Raw genomic sequence first — 14,585 nt, 5'->3', positions numbered from 1 at the left:
CTCGACTCTACTCTTTTGTATAACAAATTCAAGCATAATCCGTTGCGTGACACATTTAGAATGGTCTTGTGCCTAATGCAGGTTGGGCTGACCTTTTTATGTATTGATCATCTTTCGGCTCGTACTGTAATTTTTTTTTAAAAAAAACCAATGAGTGACTCACGAGAGTATTCTGAAACATGGTAAAACTACAAAAGTACTGGTAGAAAGTCAAAAACCGTAAAAGCCTAATTTATGACGGCGCGACGTGCAAGTGACAAACACGTACAGTTTAGCATCTCCTGCACCTATGCAAACAACTTCTTCTCTTTTTGGGCCAAACATGTTCAGTTTCAGCTTCATTTTTACTTGAAGAGAGTGTTGCCGACCAGTTCAATGCTTCGGATCTGACTCTCTCTCATCTATCTTAAGCCTCTAGTCAGCTTCCAAAACTGGTATGGAGTACTGACCTTTTCATTCATCAAGTGCTTCAAATTTACAGCGATCCCAGTGTGTAGTTGATCTAGTAGCTCTTGAAGTGATCTGAAAGTCCCATATGTATGATCTAATGGTTCTTTTTATTGGGTTTGGAGTCTGTAGCATGTAGAATGTGGGAAAAAAAGACTGTTGCTTTGTTATGCTTGAACTGTGAAGTAAGCCTTGGAAGTTCTGGGTTTTTGTTTTAGAAGCAATTGAGAGTGAGTGAATTATAATTTGTGGGTGTGCATTTTAGCCTTTTAACAAATTGGTGGTGAATTAGAGTTCTTGGATTCGCATTCTGTAGTGGGATTGCTGCTGGTGTTATCAAGGAATTTAGTTAGATCTTGTATTGAGGTGAAAATGGATTTGCATTTGAAGAACTTGTTTGATAGGTTCCAGGAGCAATTTGGGACCGGTCCGGGGCTTGGTCCCGGATCCGGGACATGCCTTATGAATGTGGAAGGCATTGCTCCAAATTTTATCAAGTCAATGTTTAAAGCTGCAGCAGCTCTATACAGGACTGATCCGTGGAAAAGATTGTGTCCGGCGCATCTGTTTGGTGTCCGGGTTGGGAAGGATACGGATTGGTCTGGCAAGAAACAGCCTTTCGCCTGTGTTCAGTTCATTGGAGGGGATGGAGGGGATATTGGATTTCACTTGTTTCGGTCGCAGAATGATGCTAAGAGGATGACAGGCTCAAGAGAAACGATTCAGGTTCCAAATGTGGAGCTTCTTAGGGTCACATATGAACGTGACTCGGTGATGTTTCCTTCAAATCGGAAAATGATCAAGTCTCTATCGCTGGAAGTTTCGGGGAATGATCGTTTCCCTGTTGTTGATGTTGCCCGCTGCACTTCATCGGCAACTCTTAGGTTCAGGAATGCAACTCTTGAAGAGCTTAGATTTGTGTATGCATTCATGAAGGCCATAGCTCTAGTGCACCCGTTGCTGCAGGTAGACAAAGAAGGCGGTCCAAAGTGGTCGAGGTTATTGTGCTATGAACCATTTATTGAAACAGTTGATGTTCAGTGGCCGCAAGAAATGTCCAATGGTTATGATCTTGTAGCAGTTACAATCTCACACCCACCTGGCCAGGCATATGAGGAAAAGCCTAGTTCAACGGCTACCTCAAGGTCCTCAACCCCAACAAAATATGCAGAAACATCAAAGGAGGAGACTTTTCTTGATTTAAGAGTGTATTCAAATGGCAGCTTAAGGCGGTGTGCAGCATGTGAGAAAGAAATCCACAGTGATCAGACTCTTTGCTGTGGACGGTGTCGTGCTGTGATCTATTGCAGTTCTGTCTGCCAAAAGCAGCACTTGAAGGAAACACATAAGACCATGTGTGGTCTTTACAAGGCAATGATGGAAAGGGAAGAAGAGCTGGCAATGAATATCTTCATGTTTCCGTCTGCTGCAGACCATCCTTGTAAATGGCTTGAATCATTGGGTATCCATCAAAAGGGCATGTGGAGGAGAAAGTGCAGTTGTTATTCTCACTGCCCTTTTGGTCTTCTTCCTGTTAAAGGTGGACTCTGGGATTCTTGGGGAGGTCTTGACGATGAAGAGTTTCCACGCGACTCGTCTTTTCATCATCATATGTCAAGTCCAATCCTCCTCTCCGGTTGGTCAGAGTACTATAATCTTCGGTCACTACCATTGTCAAGCCCGGTTGCTGACATCCTCTCCCACGCATTGACAGTATATTACATATTGACAACGCTCAACATCAGTTCAAAGAACTTACTACTGAAAGGAAAAGAGGTGATTGTTCACTACATAGGGCCAGAGGGAGAGTTGGATTGGATGCCAGCATTTGCCGAAGTTGGTCATTTGCTCAATGGATTGGGCAATATACAAATTGTAATGGTCGGTCCCGAAGTTCCATCAAATTTGTCAGGGACAACTTCAGGAATAGGCAGCAGAGTGAGAGTGAATCTCATCAGGGGTGTTTATCAGGAGGAAGCCACCTACCTCCCTTCACCCCATGCCATTGTCGCACTCAACTGTGGATTGGAGGACTATTCAAGTTGGGGTGGAGCTCTTAATTCAATCAAGTCCATGGGAGTTCCAGCCTTCTTCACAGACCAATCTGAAATCTCTTGTAATGACGCTAAACAGGTTCTAAGAAATGCTGGACTCCATATCACACATCCTGTGACACCAAACCCTTTCCGCTCGCCAGTGAAACATCAGGGGACTTCTAGCAATCTTCCTTGTTACAGCAATGGTTTTGTGCTTGGGGTAAATACATGAGTTGGGTGCTGCCACCAGATTTGAAGATTCAATTTCCGACTTGTTTCTGATCATTGTACTTGGTTCTCCTATGACTTTCTGGTGATGGCAAATTGGCAATGATCTGCTACAGAGGAATGGGGTAACTAATGCCTATCTCCATCATGGAGCTTATTTATTTAGCATTATTTGTTTCGTCCATTCAATTGTAAACTAAGATTCTGCTAGCCTTGTGATTTGTTTTTATTCCATATATTTGAACCTTCTCCGTGTCCTAAAGCATTTGGTTTTTGATTAGTTGTTGTCAGCCTACTTGTATCAAAATTTGCTGTAGAGATAGTGATGTACTAGTAATACGTGTATCAAAAGCATTCTTATAAGTGATCTCCAAGAGCATTATTCAGCTTCAACCTGTATGAGGGGTCAACATTAAATAGATATAGTTGGTCTGGCAATTCATCCTAAAAGTTCAGATCAGTCTTCCTCAGAAATTTGAGGCGTACCATGCAACTACTAATTCTGCCAACCCATTACGATTACCAAACAAGGGCAGAGATGCCACTTCAAGAACCACAAAATTTAGAAACTCTGACTCCAACTCCCAAAAATAGAAGGGTATTGCTGTCCAAGTCTGAATACCCAAATTAAATTTCTTAAACCCTACCTGTCCCCACAGGGCTATAAAAGCCAAACCAACCTTCAATACCAACTACCTTCCTTTCCCTCCCTATTAAGCCACCTCCTTAGCTTGTACCCTGCAAACTTGCTTCCTCTTGTATTGTAACTTGTAAGCAATGGAGCTCCCAAACCAAAACTTCCAGTTTTACCAATATGTCTTCCCCTCTCATCTTGTTTATCCATATCACTTGACCCCAGAAAACTATGTGCACTGGACTGAAACCCCAGAGTGTCACATTTTCTCAGCTGACCTCCCTGGTAAGATTCTGACACCTTTTATTTTTTTGTGATCAATCTTCTTTTTTTTTTGTTTCTGTTGGGATGAACCTTTGTGTTTAGGTGTGAGGAAGGAGGAGATAAAAGTAGAAGTGGAGGAGTCAATATACCTGATAATCAGAACACAGAGACTTGATGGTGATGGTGATGAGGAGTCCACAGAGGCTAGGAGGACCTTCACGAGGAAGTTTCGGCTTCCGGGTATGGTCGATATCGAAAGAATCTCAGCTGCATATGAAGATGGTGTGTTGACAATCACAGTGCCAAGGTCATTGAGGAGGAGTTTCTTTATTGAACCAGCTGACATGCCTGAAAGGCTTGATGTTCTTGCAAGAGCTGCTTGATTTTCAAGCTCCAAGAGTTCAAACATTGCAGTTTTTATCATAATTAATTAGGTGCTAAGATTTAGTTGTTGGATTCCACAATTTTATATACAAACTTTCGAAGACTACTTTTCTCAAAACTGCTTTCAATTCTCTCTCTCTCGAATTTAAATATCTCTGAAATATCCCTTAAAAGTTCAAGACTATAATACACGTATCGTCATTTTCATTCACATCTAACCACATTTAAGTTTTAAAGAAGAGAAAAGGGTCAAAAGGAGGGGAACGCGCCTCACGCGCGAGAAAGAAGAGAAAAGGGTGAGTGCGATCTCTCCCGGCCGAACGCCGGCGGTGCCCTTGCCGCTGCGTTCCGGCCCGGGAGAGGATGTTGGTTTGGGAGTACAGCGAGTCTTATGAGCGGAAGGGTGGTCCACGGTGGGAGAAAGCTGGTCCGATCTGGTTTTGGGAGGATCCATGTCGACCTGTCCCTTCCGGATCTTGGTCGTGGGTCTGCAGGAGGGGTACCGTGGTGTCTCTGGAGCAGTTGGTGTGGCTCTGGGACGCGGATGGCCGGTGGCGTGGTTCCGCGGTGTCTCTGGAGCAGTTGGTGTGGCTCTGGGCCGTGGATGGCCGGTGGCGTGGTACCGTGGTGTCTCTGGAGCAGTTGGTGTGGCTCTGGGATGCGGATTGCCGGCGGCGTGGTTCCGTGGTGTCTCTGAAGCAGTTGGTGTGGCTCTGGGACGCGGGTGGCCGACGGCGGTTCGTGGTGGTCCTGCGACATATGCGGGCTGGGGGGCGGCGGCTGAGATCTCGATCTCAGGGCGGTGTTGAGTCCGGCGTGGGCACATCTCGTTTCTGGATCTGGTTTCGGGAGCTGATCTGGTTGATGAGTGGTCTGCGTGTCGTGGTGGTGCGGCGGTGCAGGGTTGATGCGCGGCGGCGGGGTGCTCCTCGGGGACGGTCTGGTGCCGGCAGATGGCACTCGATGCTTGCTTGGTGGGCTTCTGCGTTGGGCCCTTGGGAGAGATGGTGGATGGGCCGGGCTTCCGCTTTTGGGCTTTGCTGCTGTTTTTTAATTTCTGTTTGTTTTGTTTCCAGTTGTTGCTTTGTTTATTTAGTTGTTTGCAGTTTGTGGGTTGTTTTGCGCTTTTTGCGCGTAATAAGTCCCTATACTCGTTGTGTAGGGATAGTTGGGCTTTTTGCCCGTGGGTGCACTCTTGGTGCCTTGTCTGCTCTAGGTAGGCGGCGATTTACTTGCGTTGTCAAATGGTTGCTGCCTCCTAGTGGCAGGGTGAGACTTCATGCCACTGGATGTAGATTCCAGTGGCAACATGATAGGAAAGCTGGAAGAAGTGACATTATGCTTTGCTGTATTAGAGTTACAGATCAAGTAATCTTTCCGTCGTGTCACCGCTTAGAAGCAAATAGAACCGTCTGGAGCGTGTTCTTTGCTAGTTGGTGTGGATTGGAATACAAGTGTTTAGTAGAGTCGTCTATTGACTTCTTTTCTGGATGTACTCTTGATGCAGATCAATATGGGGTTTAGGCTCTTTGTCCCCCCCTTGTATTCGTCGGTTTCATTTATGAAGGCCTGAGGGCAGCCACACCGGCCCTTGTTTCAAAAAAAAAAAAAAAACCACATTTAAGTTTTAAATATCTCCGAAACAACTAAAATATCTGTCAAGATTATAATACAAGTGTGGGCATTTACCTTTGGTAATATTTCCGTAAATATGAATTACCGATATATCAACAAAAGGGCACCAATACCACCATCTCATCCACATCCCAGATTTTAGTAACTTGTGCAATCCACGAAACGTGAGAAATGACCATTCATGGGATATGGTTCTTCAATAATTTGTGCTAGATATTTTTTCTGAAATCAAGAAGATAAATTGTGGGCGGCACTCACATGTGTCATGGGGACCGGAAACAGATCAGTGTCCTTTTAGCTTTACCAGTTCACCCAAGTCATGTGCATTAAGATGATAGAGAGTGTGATACACACTGAACTTTAAGCACGAAGAACATAGACTGAAAATCACAGTCGGCAATCTGCGCCAGTTCATTTCACAACTTCCTGCATTAACCATTTACTGCCTAGTCATTAGTCGTTACCGCGGCTTTTTACCATCCCTAAATGTCATTCAGAATTCTTGTCCTTCCTTCCCATTGAACTTGTAAATTCAATGGCAAACATACACACACACAAACCCAAACCCAGCTTGCCAAACAAGGTTTTTACACAATGCTGCAAGTTCAAAAGGCTAACTTTCTGTTGCCATTTTCAGAATCACAACAGCCTCCTTTAGTCTTCTCTCTGTATTCTCTCTAGCATTTGCGAATCGGGCATTCCTGCATTGAGATAATGGTGATTTAAGTTAACGTTAGCGGATATAACACAGATCATATGAATAAGTATAACTGTGAAAAGAAGCAAAGAGAGATTCTTTGCTGAAATCTGACCTCTTCTCATTGCATGACTTCCTTCCAAGTTCCTCCACAAGACTGCGCAGCCTTTTCAAATGGGCAGGTGACTTGCGTACAGCTTCAGCACCTTTATGACTAGAGCATATCTTCTTCAGAAGTTCAGAAGCAATGAAATAACCTTCTTCCTTGTTCCTGAACATAAAACAGATTAGCCATTAATTCAGAGATGTGAAAAAGTCCCTCATATTCAATTTCGAGATAAATTGCATACAAACCTTAGCAACTCCGAGAGAACAGTTTCTACAGACCCTTCACAATCAATTAGTACTTCAACCAAGTGTGGATAGCGAGCAAGGTTTCTTAGAGTTGACAGTGCGTGCTTTAGAACCTCCTGATCTGGTATACTTCGGCTGCCTGAGCGAATGAGCTTCAGCAAAGTTTTGATAGCTCCAGCATCCACGAGTCTTTCACAACATTTTTGAGAATACCTTGTGGCCATATCTATAAATACAATCATAATGTAAGTACATAGAAAGACAACGTTGGTTAACATCACTGATTCCATATCAGTTAACTGAATGTAAACTATCAATGAGAGGATTATAGCATATATAAGGATTTGGGGGGCTTTCGTAAACGTATGTATGGTTTAGTATTTACGATTATGAAATGGAGTTCTATGTACAATCATTAATACTCACCCAAAGTGACACAAGTATGAAGAATGTTGCTGATACTTTTCATTCTTAGTAGCTCTGAAAGTGCAGCAACAAGTCTGTTGATAATACGCATGCTATCGTCCACACTAGTAGAAGATTTTTGCACTCTCAAGCGTAAATCCTTGAGCTGTTCCCTTGACTCTTTTTTCCGTGCCTGGTAGCCTCTCCAGTATGACTACAACAAATTAAAAGAAATTAAGAACACGAATGAAACATTAAAGGTTCAATATTTTAAGCTGCAACATATATAGTATATCTTACTTGTATCACAACACTACAATGCCTCTCTCTAGAAGCCTTTTTTTGCCTAGCAAACCATTCTCGAACATGAGACTGAATAAGTACTGCAGCTTTTGTTCTTAGTTCTAGCTGTTCCCTTGACTCTTTTTTCCGTGCCTGGTAGCCTCTCCAGTATGACTGCAACAAATTAAAAGAAATTAAGAACATGAATGAAACATTAAAGGTACAATATTGTAAGCTGCAACAAATATAGAACATCTTACTTGTATCACAGCACTACAATGGCTCTCTCTAGAACCCTGTTGCCTAGCAAGCCATTCTTGAATATGAGACTGAATAAGCACTGCAGACTTTGTTCTTAGTTTTAGCTGTTCCCTTGACTCTTTTTTCCGTGCCTGGTAGCCTCTCCAGTATGACTGCAACAAATTAAAAGAAATTAAGAACACGAATGAAACATTAAAGGTTCAATATTGTAAGCTGCAACATATATAGAATATCTTACTTGTATCACAACACTACAATGCCTCTCTCTAGAAGCCTTTTGCCTAGCAAACCACTCTCGAATATGAGACTGAATAAGTACTGCAGACTTTGTTCTTAGTTTTAGCGACAGGACACTCCTCCACCACCTTTGCAATTTCAACACAGAGCAGAACACTATATTTAGTTCGACACTACTATAGAAGGCACTCGTGATCTTTAAAAGACAACCATGAGGGATGACAGGGTGTAGACACGAAGCACCTGAAACAAACCAAAGCCATAAACAACCGTAACTACAATGGAAGTGAAACAAACCAAACCCCTAAACTATCAAAATGTAGAATTTGATAGATTACACTTGTAAGAACCAGTGGAAAAGATTGCACCAATATACCTAAGAGATTACTTCGACTAATCTTTCCCCTGACTATCCGTTGAATTTCCACTGCAGCTTGTCTATGACGTTGAAATGCCTGACGGTATAGCAGGCATCGAATAGCACTTTGGATCTTCACTACAGCTATTCTTTGGCATAAGAAATACCTCCTTCTCAACCAACCACGGCAGTATCTCTGAATTCATTTAAGCATCCAACTCAGAATCTCAGATATGATATTCACAAAGAATAAGTGTTCATCTTGATAATAGAAATGTCAGGAGATCAAATTAGTTGCAGACAGAACATTCCCCTAGTAAACATCCAAAAAGTTTCTCTCTCTCTCTCTCTCTCTCTCTCTCTCTCTCTCTCTCTCTTGTTTATTTGGAGGGGGTATTAACTCGGGGAGAGGTATTATTACCCTCATCCTATATACTCAGAATAGACAGAGAACTACTTACTTGGATAGTAACAATGAGATGCCTACGTTGATCAGCTTCTCTTCGGGCAACCCATCCACGTACATAAGATTGAATGACAGTGGCTGACACAGTTGCAATTTTGTATTGCTGATAAGCCTTCCAACATCTTGACATCCGTAAAACACTTTGGATTTTTATTGTTGCTTGCCTTTGAATGTGAAACCTCCTCCTCAATAGCCAACTACGAAAATGACTTTGAATTTTAATAGCAGCCAAGTGCTTATTGTGAAGACAGACATAATAATTCCAAGCAAGTTGGATTTTAACTGCTGCCTTTGTTCGAACATCTAGTGCACCATTTTCCGGAAATATACTTGAGGATTTATGTATGAGAGAGCCCCCAATACATCTCGATCTTGCAAGCCACCCACGAGTATATCTTTGGACAACAATAGCAGCATTTGCTTGATCATGAATGCGTGCATTATGAGTTACCATACTTCCATCCTGATGTCTTCGCATGAACCAATTTCTTGCAGCTCGTTGGATAAGAAATACTGACTGAATCCTTTTTGCAGCATTTACTGGAAGTATTAGATATGAATTCCTCAGTCAGATAGAGAATAAGAAATACCAAAACAAAACTTATGCATATCAGGTCGTATGTAAAACAATAATAGAAAATTACTTATTTCCAGGACTATTTTCTCCTACCAGAAAAGGACAACAGAAAAATAAGTAAAGGATAAAAAATTAATGAGTCTGGACTCAGAAAACTGGGAGAACGAAAGGACCAAAAAGAAATCAGAATACTGTGCCTCCACGATATTGTGAAGTCAAAAGGTTAAGTTATGAAGCTTAACCACAATTAAGTAATAATGTAAACTACTAAAAAATTAATGAAAATGAAAAAAAATATATATTAGCAGAATATAAACAAGAGTGTTCCATTTCTAAAGTGGAACTAGTAACAATAAGAAACCGCTATATGAAGATGATCACTGTATCATTGCACTAGAGGTCTTACTAATTAGTAATTACCTCTTGAAATGTTGATTTCATCTTTGTTTGTAGAGAAGTTCTGCAAAGTAGGAGCTGATGGTTTTGGAAGTTTATGGTTCCTTTCAGCCATATCCTGCCACCAAGCCTGGATAGCCTTAAAGTTTTTCACAGAACCTGTATCTGTATACAACCATTTGGTTAAATTTCAACAAAGGAATAAAAGTTCTAGTAAGCTCTATCACTTCATGGAAAAATATATCTTTAGATGTCTCTAAACACTTCCATAAAACAAAGTTTTTAAAGAAAGTGAAAACATAAAGCCACCACTCAAAGAAATAAAAGGCTAAAATTTATAATTCATGTCTTATTACAAGTCACATATATGATTCATGTCTAGGATTGTTGTACCACTAACCGTTACAGACTTCATGTTTAGAGCATTTCCTTATGGTAACATATGGAATGGGACGAATTCTGGACACACTAGCCTATTAAACCACAAACTACAAGAAAAAAAGAAAAAAGAAAAAAAAAAGAAACCTTCAGTACGCGGAACGCGTGTTTCTTTTTGGATCTGTGCTGGTTCAGGTCTTACAGAGCATATTCGCTCTGAACTTTGACAATCACAGCCTAATAGTTTATGAAAGTTTAACTGACCCTGCAAAAGAGACAATCAATAAGCGTGATTACGATGACAGCATCCAATTATCAATTTTTCTGGGCCAGAAGAGGAGGTGGGGGTTAGGAAATAGAAATCAAGCATCATCAACCGGAATGCATAAGGCATTACCATGTTTTTCTTCCCAATCAGTTGAGATGAAAGGAACACCAACAGGATCACCACACTACGATCATTAGGTACACCATTATACTCAAGAATGTCACTTATTTGCAGAACCTGTTGAAATAATTCAAAAAGATAGTGTGTTACAACTTACAAACCATAAGATATATGTTACAATTCCCAACTTCAGTTCCAACAATATTTTGACCTGTTCTTACAATTATTCAAGTTATTATATTTAGCAAATCATAAGCTAGATAGGAAGTTAGACGGTTGAATGAGAATGAAGCAAAGAAACGAGCACAAACCTCTGGAAAGTTTCCCAATAGTGACATCAATTTCTGTGATAATAAAAAGTTGTGCACGGCATCTGAATATTCGGTGGCTAACATGATTGATTCTTCGTGACTTGATTTATTAGGATCCTGTCGCGTATATTCAAAGAGCCATGAAGCAAAGCAAACAAGAAATCTCTGTTCATAAAAACTGCAAGGAAAAATATAGAGCACCTTCGATGACCAAGCACAACAAAGTTGCTTACGGAAGTGATAATCTAGCAGGCACCATATGGCTTTTCCATCAACCAATAAAGAAAAACTGTCGATCTTGCAATCATAAATTTCACAAATTGCCTGAAACCACAACAAGGATGGTACTCAATTTACAGCAGTAAAGTTTATGCTTTTCAACTGTGACTAGCTATGATGCCCCAAAAAGATCCCAAAATCAGCATTTGTGATCCATGTATAGGACTCTGATGCAGCATGCTTGCATCTTAGCAAATTTATTAGATTGCAAAAGAACACTATTCCATACCTAAGATAAGAATATGCTAATAAATGTATCCTGAAAGCAGCAGTACCTGAATCCAATTTAAAAGCAGTTCCAGTGGAGGAGAATCAGCATTAATGAAGCTATCCTGTGAAATTGAAATTGAAGAGAATGAACAATGTCAAGGGTGATTCCAAGTTTCCAACTCTAAAACATAAACAAGACAAGATACAGATGCATAGAGACATACCATATTTCCCCGAATATTGCATATTTCCTCAGCTAATGCTGTTTTCTTGACCAAAAGAGGTAGCTGACAAATTCAAGTGAAGACTGTTACTGTCAAGTATAAACAAAAAACTCCTAAATACCCTTCAAATGCAACAGTTCTGAAAAAATGGGAGGGAGGGATCAAAGGAACCTGCAAATGAACAAACATATTCCAAAGCAAGGAAATAGTAAGTTCCTTCTCCCCATCAGCAATATCATCTTCTACAATCATCATTCCATCATCATCATGTAAAACAACAGCAGCCTCCTTAAGATACTGCAGGGCAGTGCCACAATTTGCCAGGTGCTTTTTATGTGTATCTGATGGAACAGCCATTTTCTGTTCATGCAATGGAACATTGAAATCACTAAATAATATAAAATACTTGGCTAATTATCAACTGAACTCACATATTCTTTGAAAAAATAAAGAATTAGAATAACAACCATTAGGATAGAGGAGTCATCCTTCAAAAGTTGAATCGCTCTACAGAGGCGCAACCCATCTTGAAGATCAACAAATAAATCTGTAACTCGAAAGTCAAAATCCACGATCGGAGACTGCACAATGACAGAATTCATAGATGAATTAATGAATTGGGAAAATTATTTTGTACACTGAATGCTTAGTTGACTTGCAGTCTCAACCTCAATTGATAAGGGCATCAGAGCTTAAAAGATACTGATTCCCCCAGACCACACAAATGCAAATGGAATGGCATACATACAATTAACCACCTACCTGTTGATGAGATACTTTATATCCTAAAATCACCAGATGTGCTGAGACGTTACCTTCTCCAAGCATGATATCAGATGACAGAAAATCTAGTTATGAACAACAAAAGGAGAAAAGTCAACGCTAAATCAGAATCACAAACCAGTTACTCAGAAACTGAAAAGGAGTGAATTGAAAATTACCATGGATCACCTGATGACTTGATTTGATACTAGACTGTACTGTAAACAATAAAGGAGAACCCCCATCCACTCCATCAAGACCATACTTAAGAGAAAGACTGCTTTGAGATTTAGCTCTATCAAGGATAAGAACAAGCAACAGAAACCTCTTCAATATGACATTTCCCAAAGCTTCATAATAACCCGGTCGGTAAAGACCCTCAACCTTCTTGTTATAAGCATACTCTTTCGCTAGACCAGCATGTGCAAACAGTTGCTTCTCAATGATCATTTTCGAAAATGCAACTTCCTCATCAGAGTTAACATCTCGGTCCGACAACAAAGAATCACCCCCAAATATAACGTACAATCCAATTCGAAGCCAGATTGGATTATAACTCATAAGGACTTTAGTGGCCTTCTTTCTCAGTCCAACATCAGTCACTAAAGGGCAATGCACCTTCATCTTTAACCTCCCTTCATCAATACTCTGCGAAATATTATATAGCATTAACATTGACATCTTCTATAGCATTAAAAGTTTCCGAAAACAAGAAATTTCGGCTATGAAATCCTCATTAACACTTGTTTGCAAGCCAAGTAACCGAAATTAACAAGTAACAAACTGAAATCTAGAGCAGGAGATAAGCAAATGAACTAAATTGAAACCATGCATAAGAAACTTAGCACGAAAGTACAAGAATTCAAACCTTGGCTACTTGAATCATCGAATCGAAAACCTCTTTGCAACTCCCCAGGCTCAAATAAAACCGCATTCGCTGAACCAAATCATCAAAACTACACAAAAGCTTCAAAGAACTCTGCAATTTCGAGTACTTAGAGCTCGAAAACGCACCAGCACTTTCGGAATTTTCACCTTTCCACGACGAGTCTCTCTGCCGCTTAGGTTCCCTCCACGCCGCGTCGACCCGAACCTCAACGCCCGACCCGCTGTCCCTCTTCCCCTTCCGGAACGTTTGACTGTGATCCTCATCGACCGGGAAATTGCAGCCGCAGGATCTAGGGTTTTCGAAGAGGAAATTGAGCCAGACGGTGAGAGATTTCGCGAGAGATTTGAGGGACTGCTCCTTTCGGATTTGGACCTTGCGGGAGGACTGTGACTGCTCGAGCTCTACGGCCTTGAGTCTGCGGACGGCGGCTTTGGTCCGAGCAGAGTTGGACGGAGCAATCGACGGCCGGCGGCGAAAGGACGAGTTTGTCCGGGGGGTGTGTTTGGAGGCGGTGAAGAATTGGGGGCAGGGGGAGTGGAAATTGGAGATTTTGGAGGGGCGTTTTGGGGTTTTGAAATTGGAGATGTCTTTGAAGAGAGTGGACGGCGGTTTGTACGGCGACGGTGATGGACATAACGGCGGTTCTGCGCCGTCCATGGCGGAGGGGTTCGTCTGATGAAGGCGAGAGAGAGTTCTGATTTGAATTTGAAAATGAAGGAGAGAAGCGGGCAGAAGAGGCCTCGCTCACGCTCTCGTTATATCGAGGGAATGACAAAAACAACCCTAACGGCCTTTTTTCCTCTTTTGTGTTTCGCTCGAACTCGGCGAACTAAAATTACGAATTTGAATTCGACTACATAAATTTCTCTAACCTGATTGGGTTGGAGCAAGCCGACTAATTGTACCGGGTCTTGTGTTACTCGAGATCAGGGGATTAAATAACGTAAAGACCCAGTGTAATTGTACTAAATTATTAAGTGGATTCAATAACGTAAAGACCCAGTGTAATTGTACTGAATTATTAAGTGCGAGGACAATTCATGACAGACTGACATATTTTTTTAGAAGTTTCCAATGATACTTGGACCTCAACTTGGCCGATCACATAATATCCCTCACGTGAATAGTGACATTTTTTCTAATCCTAGGACTTTTGAGCTTACATTATATTCAACTCATTCTCTATAAATATAGGTCTAATCCTACAAAAATGATCAGATACTCTACTCTACTCTTAAGCGTCAGAGAGTCTTTAACCGATACACATTGCCCTCTCAAACTTTGTTTCATTCAACAAGCATGTTCGAAACTCGACCGGTAGTTATTCCCAATCGAGCTCAAGCAAGTCGAATATAAGTCAATCTTGGACCACATCTTAGTCGATCATAGAATGTTCCTCATGTGAATAGAAAATGTAATGTTAAAGTTTATTTGGCTTACATTCTGCTTAGCTTATTCTCTAAAAAAAAAAAAAAAAAAAAAA

General features: G+C 41.1%; 3 protein-coding genes across 3 annotated transcripts; 2 read left to right on the top strand and 1 right to left on the bottom strand.

Moving 5' to 3' along the window:
- Positions 1 to 247: 247 nt before the first annotated feature.
- Positions 248 to 2,966, top strand: LOC133729874 (uncharacterized). Its single transcript, XM_062157481.1, has one exon. The coding sequence runs from the start codon at positions 820 to 822 to the stop codon at positions 2,713 to 2,715; it is 1,896 nt and encodes a 631-aa protein (XP_062013465.1). The 5' UTR covers positions 248 to 819; the 3' UTR covers positions 2,716 to 2,966.
- Positions 2,967 to 3,221: 255 nt separating this feature from the next.
- Positions 3,222 to 5,581, top strand: LOC133729875 (15.4 kDa class V heat shock protein). The gene is made up of 2 exons (XM_062157482.1): positions 3,222 to 3,630; positions 3,712 to 5,581. Exons 1-2 carry the CDS (start codon positions 3,489 to 3,491, stop codon positions 3,990 to 3,992), a joined length of 423 nt encoding a protein of 140 aa, XP_062013466.1. The 5' UTR covers positions 3,222 to 3,488; the 3' UTR covers positions 3,993 to 5,581.
- A 120-nt stretch (positions 5,582 to 5,701) lies between these two features.
- On the bottom strand, positions 5,702 to 13,846 carry LOC133729873 (uncharacterized). Its single transcript, XM_062157480.1, has 21 exons — positions 13,082 to 13,846; positions 12,393 to 12,861; positions 12,214 to 12,299; positions 11,919 to 12,032; positions 11,623 to 11,811; positions 11,452 to 11,514; positions 11,293 to 11,349; positions 10,940 to 11,062; positions 10,739 to 10,855; positions 10,437 to 10,544; positions 10,187 to 10,304; positions 9,686 to 9,826; positions 8,684 to 9,228; positions 8,241 to 8,418; positions 7,866 to 8,107; positions 7,627 to 7,779; positions 7,385 to 7,540; positions 7,106 to 7,298; positions 6,680 to 6,905; positions 6,441 to 6,596; positions 5,702 to 6,329 (listed from the first exon to the last, which is right to left on the bottom strand). Exons 1-21 carry the CDS (start codon positions 13,757 to 13,759, stop codon positions 6,242 to 6,244), a joined length of 4,200 nt encoding a protein of 1,399 aa, XP_062013464.1. The 5' UTR covers positions 13,760 to 13,846; the 3' UTR covers positions 5,702 to 6,241.
- Between the last annotated feature and the right edge of the window lie 739 nt (positions 13,847 to 14,585).

This window comes from Rosa rugosa, chromosome 2 (genome assembly GCF_958449725.1).
Source record: "Rosa rugosa chromosome 2, drRosRugo1.1, whole genome shotgun sequence".
Classification (NCBI taxonomy): domain Eukaryota; kingdom Viridiplantae; phylum Streptophyta; class Magnoliopsida; order Rosales; family Rosaceae; genus Rosa; species Rosa rugosa.
The sequence above is the reverse complement of the archived record's forward strand: the minus strand, read 5'-3'. Positions and strand labels throughout refer to the sequence as shown.